Source organism: Terrapene carolina, unplaced genomic scaffold (assembly GCF_002925995.2).
Source record: "Terrapene carolina triunguis isolate 2854851 unplaced genomic scaffold, T_m_triunguis-2.0 Scaffold62, whole genome shotgun sequence".
Classification (NCBI taxonomy): domain Eukaryota; kingdom Metazoa; phylum Chordata; order Testudines; family Emydidae; genus Terrapene; species Terrapene triunguis.
Window position 1 is genome coordinate 27,174,114 of NW_020664413.1, and position 26,165 is coordinate 27,200,278.

At 39.4% G+C, this 26,165-nt stretch overlaps 1 protein-coding gene across 1 annotated transcript in view; it reads left to right on the top strand.

Annotated features, from left to right (window-relative positions):
* The window catches only part of GALNT13 (polypeptide N-acetylgalactosaminyltransferase 13), a 309,560-nt gene extending 285,197 nt beyond the window's left edge, over nucleotides 1–24,363 (top strand). Inside the window, exon 11 of the mRNA XM_029910591.1 lies at nucleotides 21,715–24,363. Coding sequence (XP_029766451.1) covers nucleotides 21,715–21,855 — 141 coding nt within the window. The 3' untranslated portion in view covers nucleotides 21,856–24,363. The remainder of the gene's footprint in view (nucleotides 1–21,714) is intronic.
* Nucleotides 24,364–26,165: the final 1,802 nt, after the last annotated feature.

Sequence of the window (26,165 nt, forward strand, 5' to 3'; positions counted from 1 at the left end):
TGTCTTCCACTTGGTATCAGGGTCCCTTTTTGACTATATTCAGTGCAGTCTGCAGGAGAGGAGGAGTGAGTAGGGATATACTAGATGTTCACTCCTTCACTGACAAAAGAGAATTATTAGCCGGGGGAAAAAACAGAATAAGACGCTAGACAAGCCATCATGGTTAGGCCCATCAATTAAAGGTTTGTGCTGTGCTGATGCTGTTTCATCATTGATGTTGATTTTATCAGGGCTGGCCAGTGTTGTCATTCTCATAGCAAGCACTTTGTATCAGTATTATTCAAATCACAGCAGTATTAACCCGTGTCCACTGATGTGCATGGTTCTTAGTTTTAAAGTACAGTGAAATTAATCACTGTACTTTAAATGTCAGTTTTTCAGGCTTTTGGATTGAGGTATTTCAGGCCTATCTGAGACACAGCTCAAATGGTAAAACAGACTTTCTGTCATTAACTTTAATTGTGTTATTTTTAAAAAGGAGCTCTCTGTCCATTAATGAATCTGAAGCTAGGACAAGCAAAACCTCTGGGGAATTTTCTGATATAACTTCCTGATGCTCACAGTGACCTATTTTATCATTTTATGTGTTTTCTTTTTCATGTACATAAGCAGTCAGACCTAGTTAATCCAAGCCAACTGGTGTATTGAAAAAATGTGTTTGCAATCTGTGCATATATTTTAACTCCAACCAGGCTGGATCTTTAGTGGATTCTTGAAGGCAATTTAAATTATCCAAGGCCAGAGGCTAACAAATGAATGTGTATTAATTGGATCCAAACTTCAGGTCCTTTATATGGGTGTGCAAGGTCCTAAACCTGCTCACTGCTGGGTGTGTGCTGCGTGTAATGAAGTCTGAAGCAGCAGAGAATGTGTGCCAGGGGACTCTGGACTCTTGTGCATGCTATGCAATAAATAGAAGCACTCTAGAAAGGGGAATGAGGCCAGCATGCATCTCAGATCCAGATAAGTACCAATTTGATGTAAAAGAATAAGATTGGACCATATCCCCTATTTAGTAGCCAGGCATTTGTGTATTTCCTGGAACTTACTTTTTGTATGTTCTCATTCTCAGAATTTCTCATTAATATCTGAACAACATCGATTGAGAGCATATTACCCATATTATAAAATCTTGACCCTATTGAAGTCAATGGCAAAACTCCCATTGATTTCGGTGAGGTACCCATAGTGCCTAGCATTCATATTGATAATCCAGTGTGCCACGGAAGTTTCTAAATCTATCCTCCGTCACCTCACTTCTCTTTTTGTAAATAGATTTTATTTCAGAGAAAATATTTTATTCCCCAAATCAAACTCAGAGAGGCATTTTTTGCTAATAAATATGGAAACTCCCCTCCCAAATACTTTGGCCTAAAATAAGCTTTCACAAAGACAATGGCTCCAATCCTGATCACCCTACTAGTATATGAATAACCAGCAGTAGCTGATTGAACAGGTTACTGAGTGATACATTTCTGCAGATCTGAGATCAGAATCTGGTTCTTAATCTGATTAGCTAGAGTCAAGGGAGCATTGCCTGTGACTTTCTTCTCAGCTTTAACAAGTGCCAAATTGGATTTTTTTTGGAGTAAGGCTAGAAAAATATTGTATTTATAACACCCTATACAATTCTTTGGAATACTATTTTGATTCTAGTAATGATATCTATTATATATATATATATATATATGTGTGTGTGTGTGTGTGTGTGTGTGTGTATATATATATATATATATATAAATTCTCTAGCTCGTTCTCTATCTATAACTTTCATTCTACAGAAAATGCCATCACTTGCTTTTAAAAATGCTATCTTTTTCTATTTAAAAGGATTTAACATAAAAGGTCCATAATGGAAGAATTTATAAACTACCTATAAAAACAAAATCAACCATTAGATGGCGCTAATAAAAAAGAAATATTCACCATGCTTCATGATCAGTTTTATATGAGAACTCTGTGAAAACTGCTTTGTTTTGCCATCTGTTTTTACATGTAAAACACAATCAGTTACATTAAATAGAGAAATAGGATTTTTTATATAATTTGTTTCATGGACTCTATTTTATAGAAGACATTGCAATATCTGTCCGGTTATGCGATTCTTTGCAATTCTGGACGTAGTTTTCTTCTCAATCTTCTCTATGCCTTATGGGAGCAGGTTTTGCTACATTTTAAATTGAATAGTCTCTCCCCAGCCTAGATATCTGTGGGCAGGATTGGGCTCCCTAGTACTACATGTTGTATTCCATGTGTTTATTAAAGAAATATTATTAAGCAATAGTGCATGATTTTGTGCTACAAGCTGGAAAAAGGCAACAATGATGGGCATTATGTCCTGAGTCAAAGGTCTATTATTTCATGAACATTGGGAGTTATGTTTATATCATCATAGTGGGTACTTTGATGCTTTGAGAAACTTCCTTACTACACATTTTCCAAATCCCAATATTAGAATATTGGATAAAAACTGTAGCCAAAAATCTACATGCATGACTGTATGCAGTATCTATTATTTGTTTGTGTGTAATGCTATAAGAAAAGGGTATGGCCTTTTAGGCTTAACATATAAATCGTTGAGGATAAAATTGCTATTTAAACATAGCTCGGTGGAGAACATATGTCTCTCTGTCTCCTGTAGAACATCAATACAAATACTTCAGGGAAGTATTACATATTAGGCCCCAATTCTTGGATGTACGTGTACTATGTGTGATTGGGTCTGAAAGGCTCCTAGCTCAAGAGTTTGACTGCTTGCTAAAGAAGCATAACAGTCAGCTACTACTTCGCTCATCTGCACCATTTTATCCACAGATGGCTGAGAAACTGTCTTAGTCTGCATGTGCAGAAACTTTTTTTTATTCAACTCTTCCTCTTCCCCTTCCTCTCTGGGGCACAGTTTCCACTTTTTGGGGGGAACATTGTAAATCACTGTTCTAATTCTTCATTTTTCTTTTTCTCAGTGTAACCTTACCCCAATAAAATTTCCTTGTGGGTAACTGTCAACTTGCTGTCTGGATTTCTCTATATATTTTTCTTTCTGCATGTTTGTATTCAGCAGCTCCAGAATGTGACTGCAAGACATCCCTCAGAGAGAAGCACAATAAATTTTTGCAAGGTCTTAGACTAAAGGCAAACATAGATGTGATCCATGCTTTGATGTCAGCTTCTGGGCAGAGTGTTTCATACCTAGACTGGGCAGCCTCCTAGTCCTTGAAGATGATGTAAAAGGTGTTGAAGAAGCCTTAAGAGTTGAACAATATTCCCAGACAGGGAATATCAGAGTTGCCCATTTTTGTGTTGGTCTCACTCAGTAGACCATATAGCTGTTATATTCTGTTATAGGTCTTTGATAAATACTTTGAAATGATTGGCCAACCCACATGCTGGAGCCAAGAGGCTGAGCCAAGTCTTATGAGACACTGGAGTTTCATCATGAATTTTTCTGGTGCTCAACACCTTGTACCCAGCAGATCATCTACTGAAGAACAGATCAAAAGCCTGCAGCAATGATTATATGCCTTGGATGCTTCTATCAAACTTCTTGAAACCTCAACTCGCCATAACCTACCACTAGGTCAGACTTTCTCATCCAAAATACTGCTAAATTGTACTAGTAAATCAATATTGCTACGCCTCGTCCCACTGTAGGCCAATGAAGAGTGGGTTGTAGTACTCGGCTGCCCACTGCCCCTTTCCGTGGTGGTGAAGAGAAGCCTTCTCCTCGGGCACAGGGTAGCTGCAGAGTTGTCTTGGGTTGTTGCTGCACCCATGCTGCTTCAGTAGCTTTTGCTGTCCCATGTAACAGTGGATCTTCCCCTCAGTCTCCCTGTCTGTGCAAAGAGGTCCTAAGGAGAGGTGAGCTCTATGCCATGCAAGCCCCACACATTACTCCTGGAATCCTACCCTTCCCCCACCCCCACTTTGAACAGCAGACCAGTGCAAATTTAGCTACAATGGGCATCTCCATGTCTATGGGAAGATTTGCACTTATAATCAGTCATTCACAGAATGGGAGCACAGAGCTCACTTGGAGTTCGGCACTGTGGATTCTCTATCTGCCTGTGTCTAAATCGCAGTTTTTGGCACCATCAACACTAAACCACTGCTTAGTTCATTAAAATGTCTTCTCTAAAGCCCGCAATGTCTGAATCACGGGTTCTCAAACTGGGGGTCGGGACCCCTCAGGGGGTCGCAAGGTTATTACATGGGGGAGGTAGCGAGCTGTCAGCCTCCACCCCAAACCCCACTTTGCAGCCAGCATTTATAATGGTGTTAAATCTATAAAGAAGTGTTTTTAATTTATAAGGGGGGTTGCACTCAGAGGCTTGCTATGTGAAAGGGATCACCAGTACAAAAGTTTGAGAACCACTGGTCTAAATCATCCACCTCCCTAAATCACTCTGCAGCTTTACCTGAGTTTGAAGGCAGGTGAGAAGGAAGGAATGAGGTTCACCAAGTGACTGTTATCTGACAGTGCTGGAGGATTCCTCTGATTCCCGTCAAAAGCCTTACACTGGCCTCTCTGAAGATAAAGCTCCTGACTCACTCCTAGAAGATCTGTTTTTCATTTCTGGTACAGAAGGACTTTTTAAGTTAGAGACTGTGAAAGACTCCAGAGCAGAAATCGCACTGCTCCTTGAGGTCATGGCCCTTTCAAATCCATTGGTTGCATTTCAGATTATAGATGGCTGGCTAGTTAGTTAGTGGTTGTGGCTGTGGTGGTTAAAGCCCAACCTGCTGGAATCAAGAGTTTGCATGAGAATCTCAGATTTTGTTTTTTTCAAAAGTAAGTTTCTAGCCATTATGGATGCCAAGAAAAGCATGAAATTGTGAAGTGAGGGCACCCTAAAGATTCAGAAATAAAAAGAACCTATACATCTCATGGTTTTTATGGCACTCATGGTTTTTTGGGTCCTGACTCATGATTTTTGAGTGTTTGAGGTTGACTACACTGCTTGGGGTTGACTATACTGGAAGAAAGGGGAAGCTGATAGTAATGAATATAAATCAGAAGTTAGGAATTGTAGAAAATTGATAATGGGGAAACCTGTAGGAAGCAGAGCCAAGGTCAATAAGAAAGAGTGTTTTTTAAAAATATATTAGGAACAAAAAGAATCAGGACAATGATATTGGTCCATTACGAAATGGAAATGGTAGAATTATCCACAATAATGCAGAAGAGGCATTATTTTTCACATCATAATTGAGAGGCAAAGATTTAAATTAGCTCGAAACAGACGACTCTGCCCAAAATTAAAAATGAGAGACTAGCTTGAGTGGGTGCTTGAATCACTGTTAAATACATTGTTAAACATTTTTAATTTAGCTACAGAGACAATTAGTTTTTGGGATTATAGCATTACAATAAATTACAGCGAAATTGCTTTTCTTACATGTGTCAATATCATCTCTTGATATTTTGAAATACAGCTCCACAGCACTTCTAATTGTTTCATCCCTCCAGTCATATGTATTGCCTCTCCTTAGTAAGATCACTTTACACTGAGTGTACATGAAAAAGTGGAGCGAGGTGACAATCAAAGACACCCCACACAGTGTGACACAATAGACAGTCTTTGCTTAAGAGAGACAGAGGACAAGGCATAGCATGGGTGTTGCAGGTCAGGTGTGAGGTGCATTGGCCAAGCTGTATGAGCTATCTTGCAGAGCACTGACCTTCACTTCAGCACTATGAGACCATCACTTTCATGAGCCCTAAATTCACTCCCAAACTCTTTAAAGTGCAATAGGTGACATGAACTAAAGTTAGGAGGTGTTAGCTCCTAAAGGGATTAAAGTAGAATTTTGTTTAAAAAGGCCTGATTGGGAAAGGCACTGAGCACCTGCAACTCCCATTGAAGTCAGCAGGACACATATTGAAGTCCTGTTTTAGTCCTTACTCAGTAACCTTCCCTTCTCACTTGTGCCTGAGTAAGAAGTGAGCAGGAGTCAGGACTTCAGGCTCTGGCAAGGTTTGAGCCATGGTACTCAGCATCTATCACAGTGACGACCAGCCTGTGTTTAGGGGCCTCTCATTGCCCTCAAGGTTTTAAATTGTCACCCCGAGGGCAACCGTGTTAACAAGGAAATGTGAATTTGATTATATGAACTGAAAATGTGTTCCCTTAGCCCCACACTGTGGCTGTTAGACCGAAGTGTTTGAATCAGCCCCATTCCTGTGGGAAGTAATAGTGGGCACCATCTCCAGGGTGCAGCTCCAGGGACAGCTTTGGTGTTAGCTGTAAGTGTCATGAGCTGTGGTTCCTATCGCAGCCCCTTAGCAGTTCTCTTACTGGTCCTCTCTTGTGCTGTAGAAGAGGGAAGAGAGAGTAGCTGTATTGCTGCCCTACCTGCTGGGCTGTGGGAACCCCAGGAAGAGCAGATAGAAGCTGGACTGACTGCCTGATCCTAGGGGACTACATAGTGAACAGTGGCTGCCGTCTCCCACATATATACCCAGGGGAACCCAGAAGAGGGGAAAAGGAAGAGAAGCTGAGACTAACAACAAATTATGGCTCCCTATTTCTCTACCCAAGCCCAAGTTAGAGAAGTTTATGGGGAGCTGGAGACAGACCCATAAAAACCATACACCATCTGCACCTGAGTAGTGCAAAGGAAGCACAACAGGGTAGAGAATCTTTTTTTAAAGTACTGATTGTGGCCCCTTGACCTTTCCGAAATAATGTTTGGCCCTAGGGCTGAAAAGGTTGGACACTACTGACCTCTCAGGATTGGGGCGGACAAAGCAGGAATTAATTTATGATATATTTATTTATAAAATACTTTCTTCTTTGAGTGCTGGTCCCCATCTGTGTTCCACTTTGGGTGTACAGATGCACTCCATGTGTCTGGAGTCAGATAATTTTTGAAAGCAGTATCCGTTGGTCCATGCATGCTCCGTCACTCTCCTTGTGCCTCCAAACCAAGGGATAAAGGGTGGACAGGACAGATCATCTCTCTTCACTTCCTTCTTACCATCTCATGTCCTGGGTTGGAACCTCCAGTGTTCAGATCTTCATGTTCCTTACTAGTAGAAGAAAAGATTTCACCAGGAAATGCTATTTGACCAAATGGAAGCATTTTTCCATCTGGATGCAACAAAAACTTGTATCCTTAGAGTCAGCAGATATCAGCATCTTATTTTACACTATCTTCTGTGCCTCAGAATGACTGATGTCTCCATCAGCTCTTTACAGGTTCACCTGGCAGCAGTCCGTGCATACCACCCATCTTCTCATGAATATTCTATTTTCGCTCAGCCCCTAAGGAGTAGATTCTGGAGAGGACTAATCAGATCTTTTCCACCAGTAAGGTTTCATGGCTTGTGGCTGTCACTTCAGCCAGAGGGGTAGGTGAGCTCAGAGCACTGATGGTAGATCCACTTTGCACCATATTCCATAAAGCCAAAGTCTCATTACATTTACATCCTGAGTTCACCCACAAAGTTGTTTTGGACTTTCAGCTGAACCAGTCAATCCACTTACCTGTGGTTTTTTTTTTCTTTTCTGAAACCACACACATCTGAAGAAGAAAGGAGACTTTATTACCTCAACATGCGATGACCCTTAGCTTTTCATCTGGAAAGGACAAAGCTAATCAGAAAGTCATTCAGTCTGTAGCTGAATGAGTCCAAGATCAAGCTACATCCTCTCAGAGGATTTCTAAATGGATCTTGCGCTGTATCATACTCTATCTGTTGTCACATCTTCCTCCCCCTCCAGGAGTGAGGGATCATTCTATAAGAGCACAAGCAACATCAATGGTGTCTCTTCAAGAAGTACCTCTCCTGGACATTTGCAAAGTTATTCTTTATGCTACTCTGATCACTGGCATGCAGTTTCATGTATTTCATGGTCACATCTCAAATTCTGTACATTTTCTTTCCTCTGATCACTTAAGTCCTTCTCTGAAGACCAGAACCTAAGAAACCTTCCTTCCACCTCTATTTATGTGACCTGCTTATTGGGTGCATATCAGATGGACACAGACACACACCATGTATTACCCTTATCATACTGTAGGCCACTGGACTTCTAGAGCTGAGCCAAAACTAGGATTTTTTTTAACTGAATGACACCAGCCTGAACTTTGGTGGTTTGCCGAATCTGATCACAGACAAGAGATGGGACTGAACCCTGGCCTGTGGGACCTACAAACCAATACTCAATTGCCCTTTAAAAGAGGGATGGATTAGAAGAGTCAGACCAGGTAAAATCACCATCTGTTGGATTGCCCCGAATTAGGAATTACAGTATTTATCTTTTATTGTAACTGACTAAGCCAGTCTACCAAGGCATTTCCACCCTTTCTTTTCTGCTAGACCTAGGGAATAATCCTTTTGTTTGAGCCAGGCATGTGTGTGTTTAGAGGTGACCCAGACGTTGCTAGAGCCCTTGAGACTGATCCTCAGCTAGTATAAATCAGCCTTGCTCCATAGACTGCAATGAGCCAAGACTGACTTGCACCAGCTGAAGATCTCGTCCTTATTGGCCAGAGTTTTAAAGGTGTATAGGCATCTAAGATGCAGATAGATGCCTATTGGGAATTCTAAAAGCTTCCCAATTCTTTTAAAAATCTGGCCCTATAAGCTTTAGCAGCTAACAAGTCTGTCTTCAAGGTTATGATTCAACTGGCAGGCTACCAAGTAACTGCTACAGGTTGGTTTATCACATCACTTCAGCCAAGCCATTGAGTGGGGTCAATTACTATGTTTTATAGCATGTATTAGAGCCTAGCAAAATGCAGTAGCTTAAAGTGATCAATAATAATGGATGCTGACTTGGTGGAAGTGTCACAGCATCTCATACACAGGTTGCAGTACTTGACCTCGTATGCACACCTTTTGAGGAGAAAAGACAAGTAAATCTGAGTTTAAATGCTGCCTTACAAAGCAGACCAAAGGTAATCATGACTGAAGATCCATCAAATATTAGCCAGCGGACAGGGGTTTTTTCCCCTGAGAACTGTCATCACAGCAAAAAGACCATTTGTTAAAAACTGAAAAATGATCCCTAAATGCTGTAGTCTGGAAGCATGCTGTAGTACCAGTACCCCAGTGATCACTGTAACACTAACATATGGGGTTACTTCTGCAGTTATAAAGATTATTTTCATGTCATATAATTAAGTGAATAGTCAGAGGTGATTGAAAAAGGCCCTTTCTTATCTCTACCCTCAAAAAAATGGAGAGAGTCATCTTGTTTTCTCTTTGCATTCACCGAAAGGAAAAAAGAAACACAGCAGCTTCCAGACAGGATCAAAAGAAACAAATAACCTACTGGAAGACTAAGTGAGTGATTGCACTCACAGACCATCCACCCCAGGTGGCATTTTGTTTGTCCGAAGATGTTTCCATCCCCTATTGTGAAACAATTGTAATGTTTATTATAGCCCTCTTATGCTTGAAATGAAATCCTCATGGCCGTGAAAAACACAGAACTGGCATCAAGTATCAGGGGGTAGCCGTGTTAGTCTGTATCCACAAAAACAACAAGGAGTCCGGTGGCACCTTAAAGACTAACAGATTTATTTGGGCATAAGCTTTCGTGGGTAAAAAACCTCACTTCTTCAGAACTGGCATGGTTCCAGTGAGAGAGTAGACTAGACACTGTCTGGGCTAGGGACAAGCGTCATCATGGCCCATTCATTGGAAGAGTGACAAGGGAGACAGCACGGTGGGGCAGAATGGGGTTATAGACGGGGGGCCATGAATTGCATGCATGTACTGCTCATAAAAATGTATGCATGGAAATATGGACACTACTACTGGCCATAATATGCAGGCTGCTACAGGTTGAGACTGGGAATTCTGACACCCACATGCACATGCGCATGAACACAACCTTTTTATTTAGGCTGTGTGCTGTTTCCCAGAAAGTCATCCTCACTGAGCATCATCACTTTGGCTTATCCCGGTTGGCATCTTTATGGGCAAAAGCAGCTCATATAGAAATGTTTCCTACAAAAACCGAACAAAAGTCCAACATTAAATCTTTTCTTTGGAGGTTAAAAATCTTTACCTGCATAATTGATCATAGGGACACAGTTCAATTTTAAGAGCGCAGCATTCCAAATTAGGGGAGTTTGATGCCACTGAAAATAATAATGGCAGTAAACCTGCAGCTTCAGACCACCACTTGAAAAAGTTATTCTCCAAGAAGGCTATGCTGGGCAGGGCCATCTACTTAATTTCTAATTTCTTCATGAAGTATACTTTTGTTTATTTGTTCTGTGAATTGAAGCTTGGCAGGAAACTCATTTTATATGTTTTTTTTTAATCCATTATTTTCCTCATTGTTTCTTAATGCTGTTATTTCCCACTTCTCAAATAGCACATTAAGATTCTTGCACTCCTTCCCCTTTGAAATCTGACTATTTAATTACAAGGGCAACCTCACCAACCTGCTCTATGCATAGGTTGAGACAAAATAGAATTTCCCAGTTTTCCTTTGGGCAATCCTATAAAATTTAGGCTACAATACATAATCTAATAAATGTTAAAATGGTGATAGATTTAAATAGATATCTCTCTTGCTTTGTTTTATCATGCTGTATTTGAAGCCAGCTCCGATGCTTCACCTTATATTGTGGCTTGCAGAGTCAAGCCAAACCCCATAACGCAGGGGTCGGCAATCTCTGGCACGCAACTCGCCAGGGTAAGCACCCTGGCAGGTCGGGCCAGTTTGTTTACCTGCCGCATTGGCAGGTTTGGCCGATCACGGCTCCCACTGGCCGCGGTTCGCTGTCCCAGGCCAATGGGGGCGGTAGGAAGCTGCGGCCAGCACATCCCTTGGCCCGCGCCGCTTCCCACAGGGGTTGTCATAACTTCTCTCTTCCTCTCTCTTTCCCACATTAGTGTAGTATCTGAACTTCTCACAATCTTCAAGAGCTTCCGGCATTCCTGGTTTGAATTATTATATAATATTTATATTACAGTAGCATTCAGGCCCATGAAATACATATGAAAACCACATGAAACACATCTGTGCCTGTGCTCATATAACTGGCAAACACAATGGCATTTCTATCCAAAAATCCAGATGGCTCTAATGTGTCTGGTATCGCTTATAATATATGGAAATATGTACAAGAAAAAATTGTAAACCTTTATCTATTATAAACCTGTCATACTTTCTGAAAATGATAACTATGTATATAATTATCATTTATATATAGCGCATGAATAAAAATTTCAAGATTTTTGTGGTAAATTTGCATCACCTAACATTAGTATAGTATAAACCTATTGGATAAGCATTGTATAAACCTATTGGAAAGATGAGGGATTTACAAAAAGACTTGTTTTTCCTGAGTCATTGTTTCTTTCATATTTCTGTGCTTCCGTCAGTATGTAGGTAAATGGGAATATAGTTTTGAGGTAAGTATACTAACGCTTGCAGTTCCTGTGATAAATTCTAGTTTAGTATCTCCCTCTCCTTGTAGTAGTGTGGTACAAAAGTGACCTTTACTTAGTATCTTTCAGTAGACTGTATTTCAAGATGATAGATCTTAACTTTTCAGTTACTCAGTGTGCAGTACCTGTATGTGTAAATGTTTTATGTGGAATGCATTAGTTTTTAGAGAGACTGATAACTCGGGTACATCTTCAAAATCTGTTGTTGATGGAAGATGTACACACAAGTTCCTGTATACTGAGTCAAATTGTTCCCTCACATAAGCATCCAGGGCACCTAGTAGAATTTAGTCAGAGAACAGAATTTGGTTGATTATTGGAACATGAGGAGTAGATTTATATATCAAGTCTGCTTCTCTCCAATCAAATGCAGTAATTATGTCCTTTGGAAACCATAACTGACTTTGCTAAACAAAACCCCATTTAGGGCTTGATGCCTATAGAAGTGAGTAGCAAAGCTTGCATTGCAAGAGCAAGCACATGCTGTTCTAAAACAATACATTTCCCCCACAATACAGCATAAAGAGTGATAGTGGAGAAATATAGAAGCATATCTTTCCAATTAATTTGAGCAACTATTCTTATATTGACTGAATAGTCTGATAAGCCTTTGCAATCATGACTGACAACATGCAGTGATGTGTCATTAACTTCACATTTACCAGTGTGCATCATTAAAAAAAACTATAGCTTTTGCTGATCTGACACTTTTTGTAAACGTATGGGGCCCATAAACTGAAATCAGTGAAGCCATACTAACTTATACCAGCTTGAGGATCTGGCCCATAAATCAGATCTTTCAGTAAATTGCAATCTGATTACAATTGATCTAAAAGGACCCATGCATTTTTTGAAAGGAAAGAAAACCCAGATTTTGCACTTCTTTCTTATATTTTTAAAAGGACACATTTAACTGAAAGGAAAACAATAGGGAAAGACACTCGTCTGGCATAACATAGCTCTTTTGAAGACAATGGAGCTATGCTGATTTACACCAGCAGGGCCGGCTCCAGGGTTTTTGCTGCCCCAAGCAGAAAAAAAAAAAAAGCCACGATCGCGATCTGCTCTACCGCCGCCGCTTCCGTTTTCAGCGACAATTCTGCGGCTGGTCCTTCGCTCCAAGAGGGACTCAGGGATCCATCGCCAAAGAGCCGGACGTGCCGCCCCTCTCCGTTGGCTGCCCCAAGCACCTGCTTGCTGGGCTGGTGCCTGGAGCCGGCCCTGTACACCAGCTGCCAGCTCTGACCCTGCTTGTCTGAGAAAATCAAATACATTGGTCTGTCCATTAAAATAATGCAACATTGTATATGTACTTCCTGTTGAATCTGCTAAATATATAGTATGTACATATGAACATGCAATACATTGAGATTATTAAATCTTTTCATTAATTTGTCTACGTAACACTGCTTTTCCTTTAATAGAGAAGTAGACAGATGAGAGGGATATGAACATGAAGCAATGATACATAATAAACAAAAATTGATGTTCAGTCTGGTTACTCAAAGTGACATTATAAGGACATTTGTTCTTGAATTTTCTTTGTGGCCTCCTCGTGTTTTATTTTTTACTTTGGAAGAACAATTGGGATGGCTGCAATGAGTTATACACAAAATACTAAGTAACATTTTGTTGTAGGGGTTATATGAAATATAACTTCAAAGAAAGGTCTCAATCAGGACTAGCTGTAATTTCTGTGAGTACTGCGCTTTCTGTTTTTAATGATAGTACTTTCTATTAATATCAAACTAATTTTAAAAAATAACCTGCAATTCCATTCCAGAGCCTATATAAAGTCTATATATTGACTCTCCCAACATACTGTACAGATGTATGCAATGTATATTGGTTCAAGACATTAAAAAGTTGCTTTACTGTATGCTACTCAATATTATTTCAAGTGACAAAAAATGTAAAGCAGCTGTTTAAACTCTTCATACACAAAACTCTATACAGGTTCCCAGAAGGCTATTGTTCTGTAGATTTAAGGTGCAACTTTTATATATTTATAGGAGCTATTCATGAACATTTTCCTCCCAGTAAAAGTTAAATTCTCTTGTTTGTTCCAAAAAAGGATACCTGTCTTCTATATAAGCTGCACAAACTTGTTCATCTGTCCAACAATCTGCAACTCATAAGTTTAGGATCGCAGGATGTTCCCTCACGTGGTTCCCCTCATACCACTTGAGTTTTGAATTTTAGATTAACACAGCACAAGAAATAGAAGTGAAATTTAGTAAAATCCACTGAGCTTTGCCTGACTGTAGTCAAAACAGAGAATCTACCTCCCCAGAGTTTATTGTGAGTCTGTGGAGGAAAGGATTGCGCCTTTCCCCACACCAGGATGACAGGAGCTGGGAGCAGTCTAGCAAACATTAGGTTGGTAGCTGAAAGCAGCAAAGCCAGTTAGCTGCTTGAGAAGGAGGCAGGGTTCTCTGAACTCTCCAGTGTGTGAACATCCTACCTCCAGCTTTGCAAAACACATCAAACCTGGACTCCGTTTGAGTGGTGTCACTGTTATATTAATTAGCAAATCCCTGAAGTATGAACTCTACTGGAAGACAGCCTCATGAGTTTGTTATAGAGGGACAACAAATGCTAGCATGAGGCAGAAGGAAATAAATATTCAGTGCATTCATTAAATAGAATAGCATCTCTATCAAGCTCCTTGTTGAGCACCACTGAAATGGGAGATTATGGGAAAATGTATGTTTTTCATAATATCATGATGGAGGATCAATGCCAACATTTACAGTAATTTAATACAAAGTACCAGATAAAGAGCTTTGTACTGTGTCCTGCAAGTATTCCATAATATGCTGCCTCCTGCAATTTTATCTGGGGATGGACTTGATGCCATAATAGCTCTTTCCCATCTCAATTTACTATGATTCTGTATGGAAATATAGGGGCCAGGAATTGAAATTATGGCTGGTAGTCAAATTCTTCTCATCTAACCTTTTTATGTGGAACATATGCACATATTATTCATTATAGTATTTATTATTTACATTTCAGTAGCTATCAGGGATCAAGGACCCACTGTGCTAGGCACTGGACACACATGCAATAAAAAAAAAAATCTTTACCCCAGTCTTAACATATGATGAGACAACAGGTGGATAAAACAAACAGATGTGAGTTGGGGGAGAGAGAACAAGTGAAATAAGTGTAGTGAGCAGTGGTCTCAGCATGCTACTTGTCCAGCACTGTCAAGTTCTATTATTTGTTCTATTATTTGCGCCTCATGGTAATTGCTCCCAGTTCACTTTTACCAAGTCCTTGCTCCTGCATGGAGCTCTGTGTGGACAGGTTCCTGAGATCAAGAAAAGTCCCATTGGAAGGGTCTACTGACCCAGAGCTTCATGAAAGATCAGATCCTAAACTTGTGATTGTGCACATTTGTGTGTGGGTTAAAACTATCCAAGTTTTAAGAATATCCTCCAGCAATAGAACAGTGCTCACAGATGCAGCTAGACTTGAGAGTATCACCTTATCATAATTTCCCTGATGTACTGTTATAGATGCATAATAGAACAGTTTTCTTGTATTTGTTTTTGCTGTCTTTATATTTGCTTTTACAATTTTTCTGTCACGCAGACCCACACCTTTCTTCATATAATCACTCAGTCGTGTCTGACAATAAGCAAAATAGAGGATGGCACCCATGGTCCCACTGTGGAGACTTGTAATGGTAGCCCTTTTCAAATGTGGATGCTAAGAAACTACACAAGGCTGGAAGTTTTTAGGAATATTTTTTACAGCCCCACTGATTATTTCCTTTAGCAAATTATTTGAGGTTGGTATTAAAAAAGAGTGAAAGAAATGTATTTCAGTTAAGATTTTCCCTGCATAATGCTGTCTTTCATTTTCTACTTGTTAACTCATCTCACTTCCTTTTTTGGTTTTATAATCATAAATATTCTAATATTCTAGAGAGACAAAGTTGATTATTATTAGTTAAATACAATTCTAGATGCATTAAAATATCTGGGGCCAGATCATAGTTCCACTGATTTTAATGGAGCTTTGACGATTTACACCAGCTAAGGATCTGGATCTTTTTATAGATGTATAGTCCAACATACACAGGTACTACTAATTACAAAAAAAGTCTCTGTTACAGACAAATATGTTCAAAAACTCATATTTATTTTTAAATGTGTTTCTGTTATCAAAATGTGAGCAAAATGTGTTTCCGTTATCAAAATGGATAATTTAAGTATCCATTTGCCATTGACTGAGTCATAGGAAACCTGCTAAATGCTCCTTGCCTTACTCACCAAGAGGTCCTATTGGAAGTAGTAGGGCCACTTATGTTCATTAACAGGAGCAGGATTTGGCCCTAATTTCTTACATGCATCCCTGATCCTACAAACATGCATATGCTTGCCTTTAAACATAAGAGTAGTATCTTTGAAAGCTCTGGGTGAAGTCCTAGCAAAATTCCCATTGACTTCCATGGGGACAGGATTTCACCCTATCACACTATTCATGTGTTTAAAGTTATGTACCTTGGAGTTTGCGGAACCAGGGCCGTAGTATTTATTCACTCCGACAACACTCCCATTAAAGTATATGGGAGTGTTGCCTGATTATAGATTCCAAAATGTTATCCATTTATGTTTAAGTATCTTGTTTTAAAATATTATTTTGTCAGAATCTCGTTCCTGAGATTTAGTCTCTGGAGAAGGTTAATTTTCATTATTGCAAAAAATGAAGATTTTATAGTGTACAGTGTTTGTGAGTGAGGAGAAGGCAGACTCAGGTATATGTTCCATTAACAAAATAAATGGTTCATTGCAAAAAAATGTTTTGCTATGTAATGGCTTTGCAGTAGTATACTGAGATACGTTTTTTCTCAGTATACTGTATAACAGCTAGGTAGCAAAAAAAAAAAAATGCTGAGATTGTTTTTCTTATTATTATATTTTAAAAATATTTCTAAATGTTAATTCACCTTTCATTTAAATAACATTTCATTGGTATCTTTTCAAATAAAATGATTCATAATAATAATTTCCTCTAAGTAGTTTGATGATACTTAACTATTTTTCCATCACTTTGATGTTTATAATTACATGCTAGAACTGCTAGGGTAAAGAGATCTTCAATTTTTATTTTATTATGTTTGTCATAATGCATGTGAATTGTATGCTCATCAGAACATATTTATTTACATATACTTGGTGAGTAAGAAAATACAGAGGCTTGCTCTTAAGCTTGTGAGTGTTTATATAACTAAAGCTACTTCAGTATAATCATTCTGATTCTGGACATTAAAAGGAAAATCCAGACTGGTTTGTATGTGTGGTATATTACCCAGTGTAATTGATTGTTTTCCAAACAAAGGAGCTTTTTCTGTAATAGCATTAATAATGATAGAATGGAGAAAAATGCTTTTAGGAGACAATTGAAAAGCTCAATAATATGCTAGCCTTATATGAAATTATACACTGAATAAAAAGGAACAGCTGATGAAGGCAGCAGTATCATTTCTAGGCTTGTTTTCATTTCTGGTTATATTAGAGAATGATAGAAGCTTAATTGATCTTAAAAACATATAAGTGAAATATTTTTAATGCTTTGAAGAGGGTTATTTAATAAACAAGCTACTTCTGTTAACATTACTAATTCTTTCCTCTTGTGATTAGTGAAAGATGGCTTATCTCCCAACACTGAATGAGTATTAAATGGCCCTGAATGATTTAGTAAAACAGATGTAGGCTTTTCTTTGGGAATTGTATAACAGTTTGTTTTGAACTGAGGAGCAGGCCTCTGGGGAAGCTTTACTTAAAGAATAGACCCAGGAGAAATTACGCACTGCATAAAATGTTGAAATGTGACATATGTCAATCCAGCATGAACTGTAAAGTAATGTTATCTTCTGCAATAGAGTGGAGAGATGTTTGGGTAATATAATTACAGCTATTGCTCAAGTCTTAGGAGAAAATAGCATCTTAAAAAAAGTGTTTTAACAAACGGAATTGACAAGGATATACTGAAATTCATATCCATTGTCAAGGTACTGTAATTGACAGCATGTCACTCTGTGGTTCCTGAAGGCCACCTAAGGAAGGTGCAAAATATGATACAAGTCTCTGGGTTAAAGACCATTGCCTACAACTCCATTACTGTGATTAACCAGTAAATAATCCATTATATATTAGTAACTTGCAGCTTAAATCCATGAGGTCCCTTAATCAATGTGGTCCAGCATGCCTATGAGCAACTCAGTGGCCCAGCTTCCAGAAATATCCTACTCCATACCAGAAGTCTCTCTTTTTACAGTTTTGCCCTATGGGGAGAATTACATAGCTGGTCTTCATTCCTGTACCCAATAATAGGATCCATCCTCAGCAGTGATGTTGCCACCAAGTTTCCAGCACTTTGTGTCCCAATACAAAGCTGGATGCCTTCCCACAACATTCTCCTGATGCTGTGTCAGCTCAGCTGGACCTTAACACATGGAACCTGAGTTGTGAGGTTTGCCTTTGGCCTTGGAAATATCAAGCGTCCCTAGAACTAGGCTCGGATTTCAGCAGGGCTGACTCAGCCCATCATATTTCTGAGGCAAATACACTGAAAATGCAGTTTAATGTGTGAAGGTCTTTTAGATAAGACTTTAAAAACAGGTTTTAACTGCTTCATGTGGACACTTAAGCTCCCATTGCATTTCTTGTATGACTAGGGGCTCTCACCTGGGTGGTTGGCCAAAATTTCCCATCCCTGCCCCTCAACACACACTGTTTCTATTCTCCAGTTGGTTGGTAGTCTCCACTCTGTGACCCAGTGTTGGTGTATGAAAATGCTGGTTTTTGTAAAGCACTTTGAGAGCCATAAGGTTGAAAAGCCCTTTGAGAATGTAAAATATTATCGGCTGCTGGATTTTTATTAAGCAGCTTTTTCTGAGATGCTGCAGGCATCTATGAGATACATTGGTTACCACTGTAAGAGCTCTTGTACACTGATTATTGCAGAAGACAGCATACAATATACAGACTTCCAGACAGCAATTTAGATGTAGCTTTGGATGATAGTTCATTTATCCACCCCCTCATTTAAAATAAGACATAACAACTTATTCAAAGCTTTGTGTGTACTTTTCTGGAAAGAAATGGTTGAGCAGGGTCATTTGTTTCCTAGGATAAGTCTTCATGGCAAATAAAAAGGTGTGTTCTTAACTCGTTGGCTAACTTGCATAAACTAACTCAGGTTAAAATAGCAGTGAAGAAACAGCAATTCAGCTTTTAACTTATGTTAGCAGCTTGAATTGAAGCCTATAGGGAAGCTGGAGGTTGAACTCAAGCTACTAATCTAAGTTAGGAGCCGAATTGCTGGGTCTTCACTGCTGTTTTAACTTTAGTTAGCTAAATTTTGGGGGGAGTGAGGACATATCCTCAGATTACTCTCTCATTTGGGATTGTCCACAAGTCGGAGTCACAGTAGGGCTGATTTTATTCTTAGGGAAAGGGTTTTGCATGGCCAAAGCACAAAGCAAATTCCCCATTTGATTCACAACTACTGCGTGTTTTTTGATGTGTTGGCCACCTTCTAAAGTTACATTTAACAGGAGGAATTTGGGGCTAGATTGTGCATTTTGTGCACTTTGAGGGAGGGTCATTACATAGCAGCACTAGCTCTGGAGGCATCATATCTCAGAGGAAAAATTCCTCCTGGGCACCTTGGTTGTGCTGTATGTCAATGACTGGGATGTGGGTGGTCCAGCTTAATGGTTAGACCCAGCATTATGCCTATGGGTTACAGCTGGCATCTGAGGCCAGATTACAGAGTTGAGGATCAGAACTGGGTTCCCTGGAGTGGGACGACAGGGAACAAGCAAGGACTATCACAGCCACGGGCAGATGTTTTGAGCAGCCACTGAGCTGCTGCTGCTGCTGGGCTTAAGAGCCAGTCTGCTGACTCTTCCAACCAATCAGGTGGTGCAGCCAATCAGGCTGCCTACTCCAGGTCAGCTGTGCTCTATAGATTGCCCAGAAACGTTCTGCGTTGCAGACTGGGTGCACTGCAGGCCCTGATTCCTGTCTGTGTGTAGGGAGGGATGTAATTTGCTATGGATCTTATCAAGCTGAAGTTTAGTCCCTCCCCTCCCCCCCATTGGGCCAGATAACTCTGCTAACCAAATCCATTCTCACTTGCTCCCTTGGGGAGCATATGGCACATGACCCCTGCACTCTCCTGACGATCCAATGCCAAGATCTTGCTAGCCTTAACATGGTGATATAAGGAAAGAATCCCTAGCCCCTGTTTCCATGTGTAGCCTCATTAGGGCTAGTCACAATCTATCCCTTAGCTGGTATAAGGTTGGATGACTCTAGCCTTGTTTGATCACATCACATAAGCATTTCAGAATGCTCTATACAATACCATAGAGCAAAGAGGTGGGGGAAGCCTTTACATTTATTTTCATAAACTTAAGAGAACTTCTCTGTCAGGCACTTCAGCAAACAGGGGATCTTTTACTGGAGAAGTATTGAGTTCATAATAAACACTAACCTTGAAAGGCCATTGATAATTAACAATACACGATATAATGATTGGTCTAAACTAGAGAACTCAAGCTTCTCTTGAGTAAAATCCTTCTCCCATCTACATGCTGATTTCTGGGGGAGGAGGACGGATAGGATTCTATCCAATAATCCAGTGTTCCAATAAGTTCTGGAGCAAGGTACTTGAATAAAATTTACATTTTGAATATGCCATTGCTGTGGGGGACAGCTGAGTTGATGTTTAATCTTTTGGAAGGACAGATTCAATTTCACCTTGGGTCATATGTTTGACACTGCTGTTCTACAACAATACAGTCAGGGGCTGCTACTGTACATTTTAAAATGTGGATTATATAATTCTCCCGCAGATGAGAAATTGAGGATGTCTTTATGTGTATGCTTGAGATAAAGGTTTACTTTTGAATGTTACCCCATCTGTGGATAGAGTACTAGGTGTTTCAGAACTGGTACCAAGTTCTTTAGTAAATACTTTACTTCTTTTGTAAAAACAGTTTCCTAATGCTTTGTTTTAGTCTCCTGTAGCTCCCCCAACAAAGGAAATATATGATCTTTAGATAGGAAGATGCTGCATATTTTAAAAAGAATGTGTACAGATTTCAAGGGAAAGGCTACCTGGTTTCCTTAGGAGGTACTTTAACACAGAGCCTCCAGCACTTGGTATGCTCAATCTTGTAACACACTTGAAGTGTACCTACTTTTTCTCTTGCTCATGTGTATGTGTGTGTATAAGCAACATTGTACATATGGTGTTGATTTGATATACTATGAAGTAAGACAGTCTGTTGTAATCAGAAATCAAATGCAGATATGGGGGCCTCCCCAAATAATTTCCATCTCACTCAGAGTTCTCCATTGGCATCTTCCTGTGAAGGGGTTGTGAGGGGAACATTTCCTGGACGGAATAGGCTTGGAGCCATACTGCACTTCTCTGTGACTGGTGTCATGTCAATGTTAGCTCCAGATCAACAGTGTGTGAAAGAATGCTGCCAAATCTAGTTCCCTGCCATTACATTGAGTAACCGCCCCATAACCAAAAACCTACCGCAATCACACCAAGTCAAATCCTTGGGGGAATGCAATTTGGACAGCACCACAATCCAGAGACATTTTACCGTGGCCTGTTGAGGCACTCTGCTGGCTCTGGGGTTCTGCTCAATATTATATTAGTGCTAATCATTTTAATTGTATTATCAAATTTTTTGAGAAGAGAACTGAAAAATATTTTAAGGATTATTTTTTTGGAAACAATGGTTGACTGTTGATGTGTGTAAAATCCACCCTCAGTTGCACACGCTATAATCCCCACAAATGTAAAGGTGAGGAATATGGAAAGGGGGGGCAGGACTTTGGACTGGACCTTTGGACCTTTGATTCCTTGAACCTAAACATAATTGCTTTGTAATAATATTCACTTGCACTTAATTTGAACTTTTTTTTACACATACATCACAGTTCCTCACTCCTTAAATGGCATGGCCTTGGCATACATCTAAGAAAGGTGAGCCCATTATTTTAATCAGAAATGTGAAAAGTGGCACGATCTAGGGTGTTGGTGTTCCCTGTGTCATAGAGCTGTACAAGTGGTAGTGGTTACTTGGTGGATGACGCACAGTTTGAACAGGGACATTTGCTTTAGGATGAAACACTCCTTTCTTGTGACTGCTAAAGTAGCTAGATTAAGATTAAAATTATTAAATATTCAATTCACAACATTAATTCTCTTTCAACAATTATTTCATTTATTTTGTTGTTTGTTTGTTGTTACAGCGGCTCACATTGCGGCATGTCAACAGCAACCAGTGTCTCGATGAGCCATCTGAGGAGGACAAAATGGTTCCAACCATGAAGGACTGCAGTGAAAGTCGTTCCCAGCAGTGGCTGCTACGTAACATGACCTTGGGTGCCTAAAGCTAAAGAGACTTCCCATGTTCCTTCAGACCTTGCAAAGTGTCTAGGCTTTCATTCTTCACTTATTTGAATCAGAAGAAAGGATATTCCTCTTCCTTTGTTCTTGGTGAAATGAAAGGCTTTGAAGCCCTCTTAGAAGTCCAGCTGTCAGAGCAAAGTCATTTGGTTTTTTGCTTGTTATGGCATGTTTGCACATGCCCCTTTGAAAGTTGTCCATTCAAAAGAAGCACATTAGAAGCTATAAATAGCATAATATATGCTACTATCAATACCAGACACACTTGGAAAAGTATTTCCAGAAAGACCTTTGAGCCTAATATCAAAAGGTTTGGGGGTTTTGTTTTCTGGTTATGTCACATAATATTGCTTGAAAGTGACATGATGTGAAATGCCTTATGACACTAACTTACGTTGTGAAAGATTATATCAGTTCTTTTATAAATGTAATGTATTTGTTCTGGCCCTCCATAGCAACATGATGAGGATATTAGTTGCTCTCTAGTGTCATTTGGTACTCAGTGAAGTATTAAACTGAAAGGGTTACTGAGCAGTAAATTTACTGTACATAACGAATGTTTCATGTTTTGTGCCAGGAACAATGAAATCGCTATACATAATAGTTCTTTATAAAAGCAGCAAAACGGAACAAATACAGTAAGAAACGGATACTATATAATAACTGAAACTTCAGCAAAAAACATTTGAATGATATTAAAGAGAGTGGGCAACATACATGAGTAACCCAGATTAATGCAAATTGGAATTGCCCATGTATCCTCTACAATAGGAAGACAAATCACTATGGGCCTCATTTACCTGTGTGCACTTCCACTAACCCCAAATGGTTGCATGGTCGGAGAATGGAACTGGTAGCAGAATTTTGCCATCTGAGTCAAAAGTTAGGCTGAAGCTCAATCTGTAGCTTCTGGCTTTGAGCATAAATATCGCAGCAGACTGCCTAATGTATACAAGGCCATCCAAAGTTTGGAGATCCCCACAATACCTATGCACAAAGGAACAGACTATGGACGGAGTTTGAGCTCTAACTCTCAACTTTCTTGCTTTAATAGGTTTATGATAGATGCTTATTTATATTTTAAAATAATAGTTTGTCTCTTAATTTCTTTTCTCTTTTCTTAACATGGATATTAAAAATGTGCTGCTGATGAGCAGTAGTATCAAAGGCTTCATAGGAACTAATACCATATCAACACACACAGTAAGAGTTTGCAAAAGTGGTTTGTGTTGTTTTAATACATGTTCATAACACAGACATTTAAGCTAATCCCTCTAGCGCATATCACCACATAATGGATCTGCTATAAAAATGCTTGGACTCTGTGCAATAGGCTTAATGTATGTCATTTGCCCAGGGGCATAAGGATCATGGGAGGTCCCAGCACAGCAGAACCAGGAATAGAGCAGCAGCCACAGAAGGGCTGGTGAGCAATATGGCAGCATCCTACCCAGGAGTAGGAGATAGATTCTATCCCAACCAACCCACCCACACTTCCCCAAACACAGCCTGTTGCATTGTGTTAGGAGCGGGAAGATGAAACTGACTTCATTTTCTGTGTACTGGCTCCTTTGGTGAAAGTATATTACCAGTACCATGTATTTGCATACTATGGATTGATATTTCATGCACATTTTCTTGATATAGATCATTAAATGAATACCAAATGCATATTAAATTTGAAAAATCATTACTATGCATACACAGTAGCTGCTTTTCAAGCCCTCATATCTTGTCTTTTTTTAAGACACACAAATTGTTCACATTATAGCTTAACAGCTATCAAAACTGAACAGGGCTATAATTTTACTACATGAAAGGAACATTACAAAATCACAAACAAAATCATTTAAATGCCAAGCTTAATACAGAACAAATTATTGCATTTTTCAATCATCGCCTTTCAAAGGCCTGTCGGCCCCTACACACCCTTATTTCGAAATTCATGCTGATAGATCCCTTATTTGGCTACTTACCTTGATAGTGCCCCTGTAACAATAGTGGTGCTGGTGGGAACTACTAGCATGTTTAACACCATTTAGCAATGTTAGAGGAGTGCATATGGTATCTTTTTTTTTTTAACCTCTAATATTCTTATTGAATAATATCTCACTTATCTAATTGCAACTTGTAACGGTTGCTAAGTGCAGTTGCACTGTACATTTCTGATTGTGCAGTATTATCAACATTATTGGAAAGTAATGAGAGAATGGTACAATATCTAAGTTGATTTCAAGAGTTGAGTCTCAAATACAGATCATGAAACTGTTCGACCTTTCTTTGCTAGGCATGCAGTACTACAGTGTTTAATACCTTTTTATCTGTATAAAGTGGATTGTGGCAATGAATTTGGACTGTTATACTCCTTGATTACAGTTGATGCACCTTTATTATATCAACAACTGCACTGCTATATTATATACGAGCTGCTTGACTAAAAAAAAAAGAAAAAAATACATGTTTGTTTTATTTTATGCTTATTGATGGATAATGACACTGAGGGCACGTCTTCACTACCCACCGGATTGGCGGGTAGCAATCGATCTATTGGGGATCGACTTATCGCGTCTAGTGAAGACGCGATAAAATCGATCCCTGATCGCTCTGCCGTCGACTTCGGAAATCCACCGCGGCAAGAGGCGGAAGCGGAGTCGACGGCAGCGCGGCAGCGGTCGACTCACCGCCGTCCTCACAGCCAGGTAAGTCGATCTAAAATACACAACTCCAGCTACGCTATTCACATAGCTGAAGTTGCGTATCTTAGGTCGACCCCTCCCATAGTGTAGACCTAGCCTGAGTAGCATGTTTAGAGCAGAAATGTTGTTCAAAGGTTTGTCAGAATTGCATTACAGCTAGAACTTAGGCCTCATGCTGCGAACACTTACACATGTGCTTAACTTTACTCGCTGTGAGTATGCCGTTTGACTTCAGTGGGATTGAGCACTAAATTTACTCCCTCTGTAAGGAGTATAGGAACCAAATAAGCCACCAAAAAAAAAAATCGAATATAAGCAACTTGGATGAGGAGAGATGTCCTGCCACTCACCAAGTGACTATTGTGTTGCTCTTGAGAGACTCCAGGGCCATCTTAAATTCTCATGCAATCTGAGTGGTGGTCTCTCAGCACAGCAATGCTATTTCATGTCCTTAGTACTGAGGCTAGTATAAGGAGCATAAGACTGGGAACTTTCTGGGTTCTAATTCCAAATCCTACTATTGAATTCCTGTGTGGCCTTGGCAAGTCATTTAGGCCAAAATTATTCAAAAATGGTGTTTAATTTTGGTTGCATAAATTTGTGGTGTCCAAAGTGGGATACCCACAGATTGAGGCACCCACAATTAAAGGACATTTTTGAAAAAATTAGGCCTTAAGCTCTGAATCTGTCTCCCCATCTGTAAAATGGAGCTAATTCTTCCTTACTTCCCAGGGTCTTGTGAGGATTAACAAATAATGTTTGTACAGTGTGTTCAAAATGTAAAGAGCTATATAAATGCTGAATATTATTATTATTACTACTAGCAGAACAGTAATTCCAGTTCTCATATTTTCCAAAAGTTGCTTTCAGGGAATGAAAGCCGGACATGAGGCTAGAGCAACACATTAAAAGCATTGAACGAAGTGGGCATTTTGAAGGGCAGGTTATTACTGTAAATAGGGCAAAAGTGCTGCAGTTTCTCATTACCCCTGTACCTTCAGGAGTTACGTGGGGAGGAGGGGACTGTTGTAAAATATGAGAACAAGTTAAATTATAAGACAGATTGCGTTAGTTTTGACTGGAAGAGTCATACTGGACTGATGTAATGTCTTATTCCTTGGAATAATTTTTTGTTAGTTTTTGTTTGATTTTTGTTTTACTACAAACTAGTATGAGTAACATATCTAAGAAAGGACAAGTACTGTATGTACTGCTAACCTACATATTCTGAATTTTGCACTTGAAAGCAAAGATCATATCTGATCACATACATTTTAGTTGCATCTGATTTGTAGATGCTGAATACAGTCCTCATATGAGGCAATTCTTTTTCAGATGCGTAAGCTTAGAGCTATTACATAGATTGTATTGTTTTCATTGGTATGAACAGTGTGGGGAAATCAAAAAAACTTAAGTGTTGGTAAATGTCAGAATCCATAAATCCTTATGCATTATGTCCATCATCTGAAAATCTTTAATGCCCATAATTCAGCAGGACATCAAAGATTTAATTAGCTATTGTGACAGCTATCACTTCAGAGTTCTCTTTGTGTACCACTAACCATGGTTCTGTTTCCTGTATTTCAATATAGGGAATA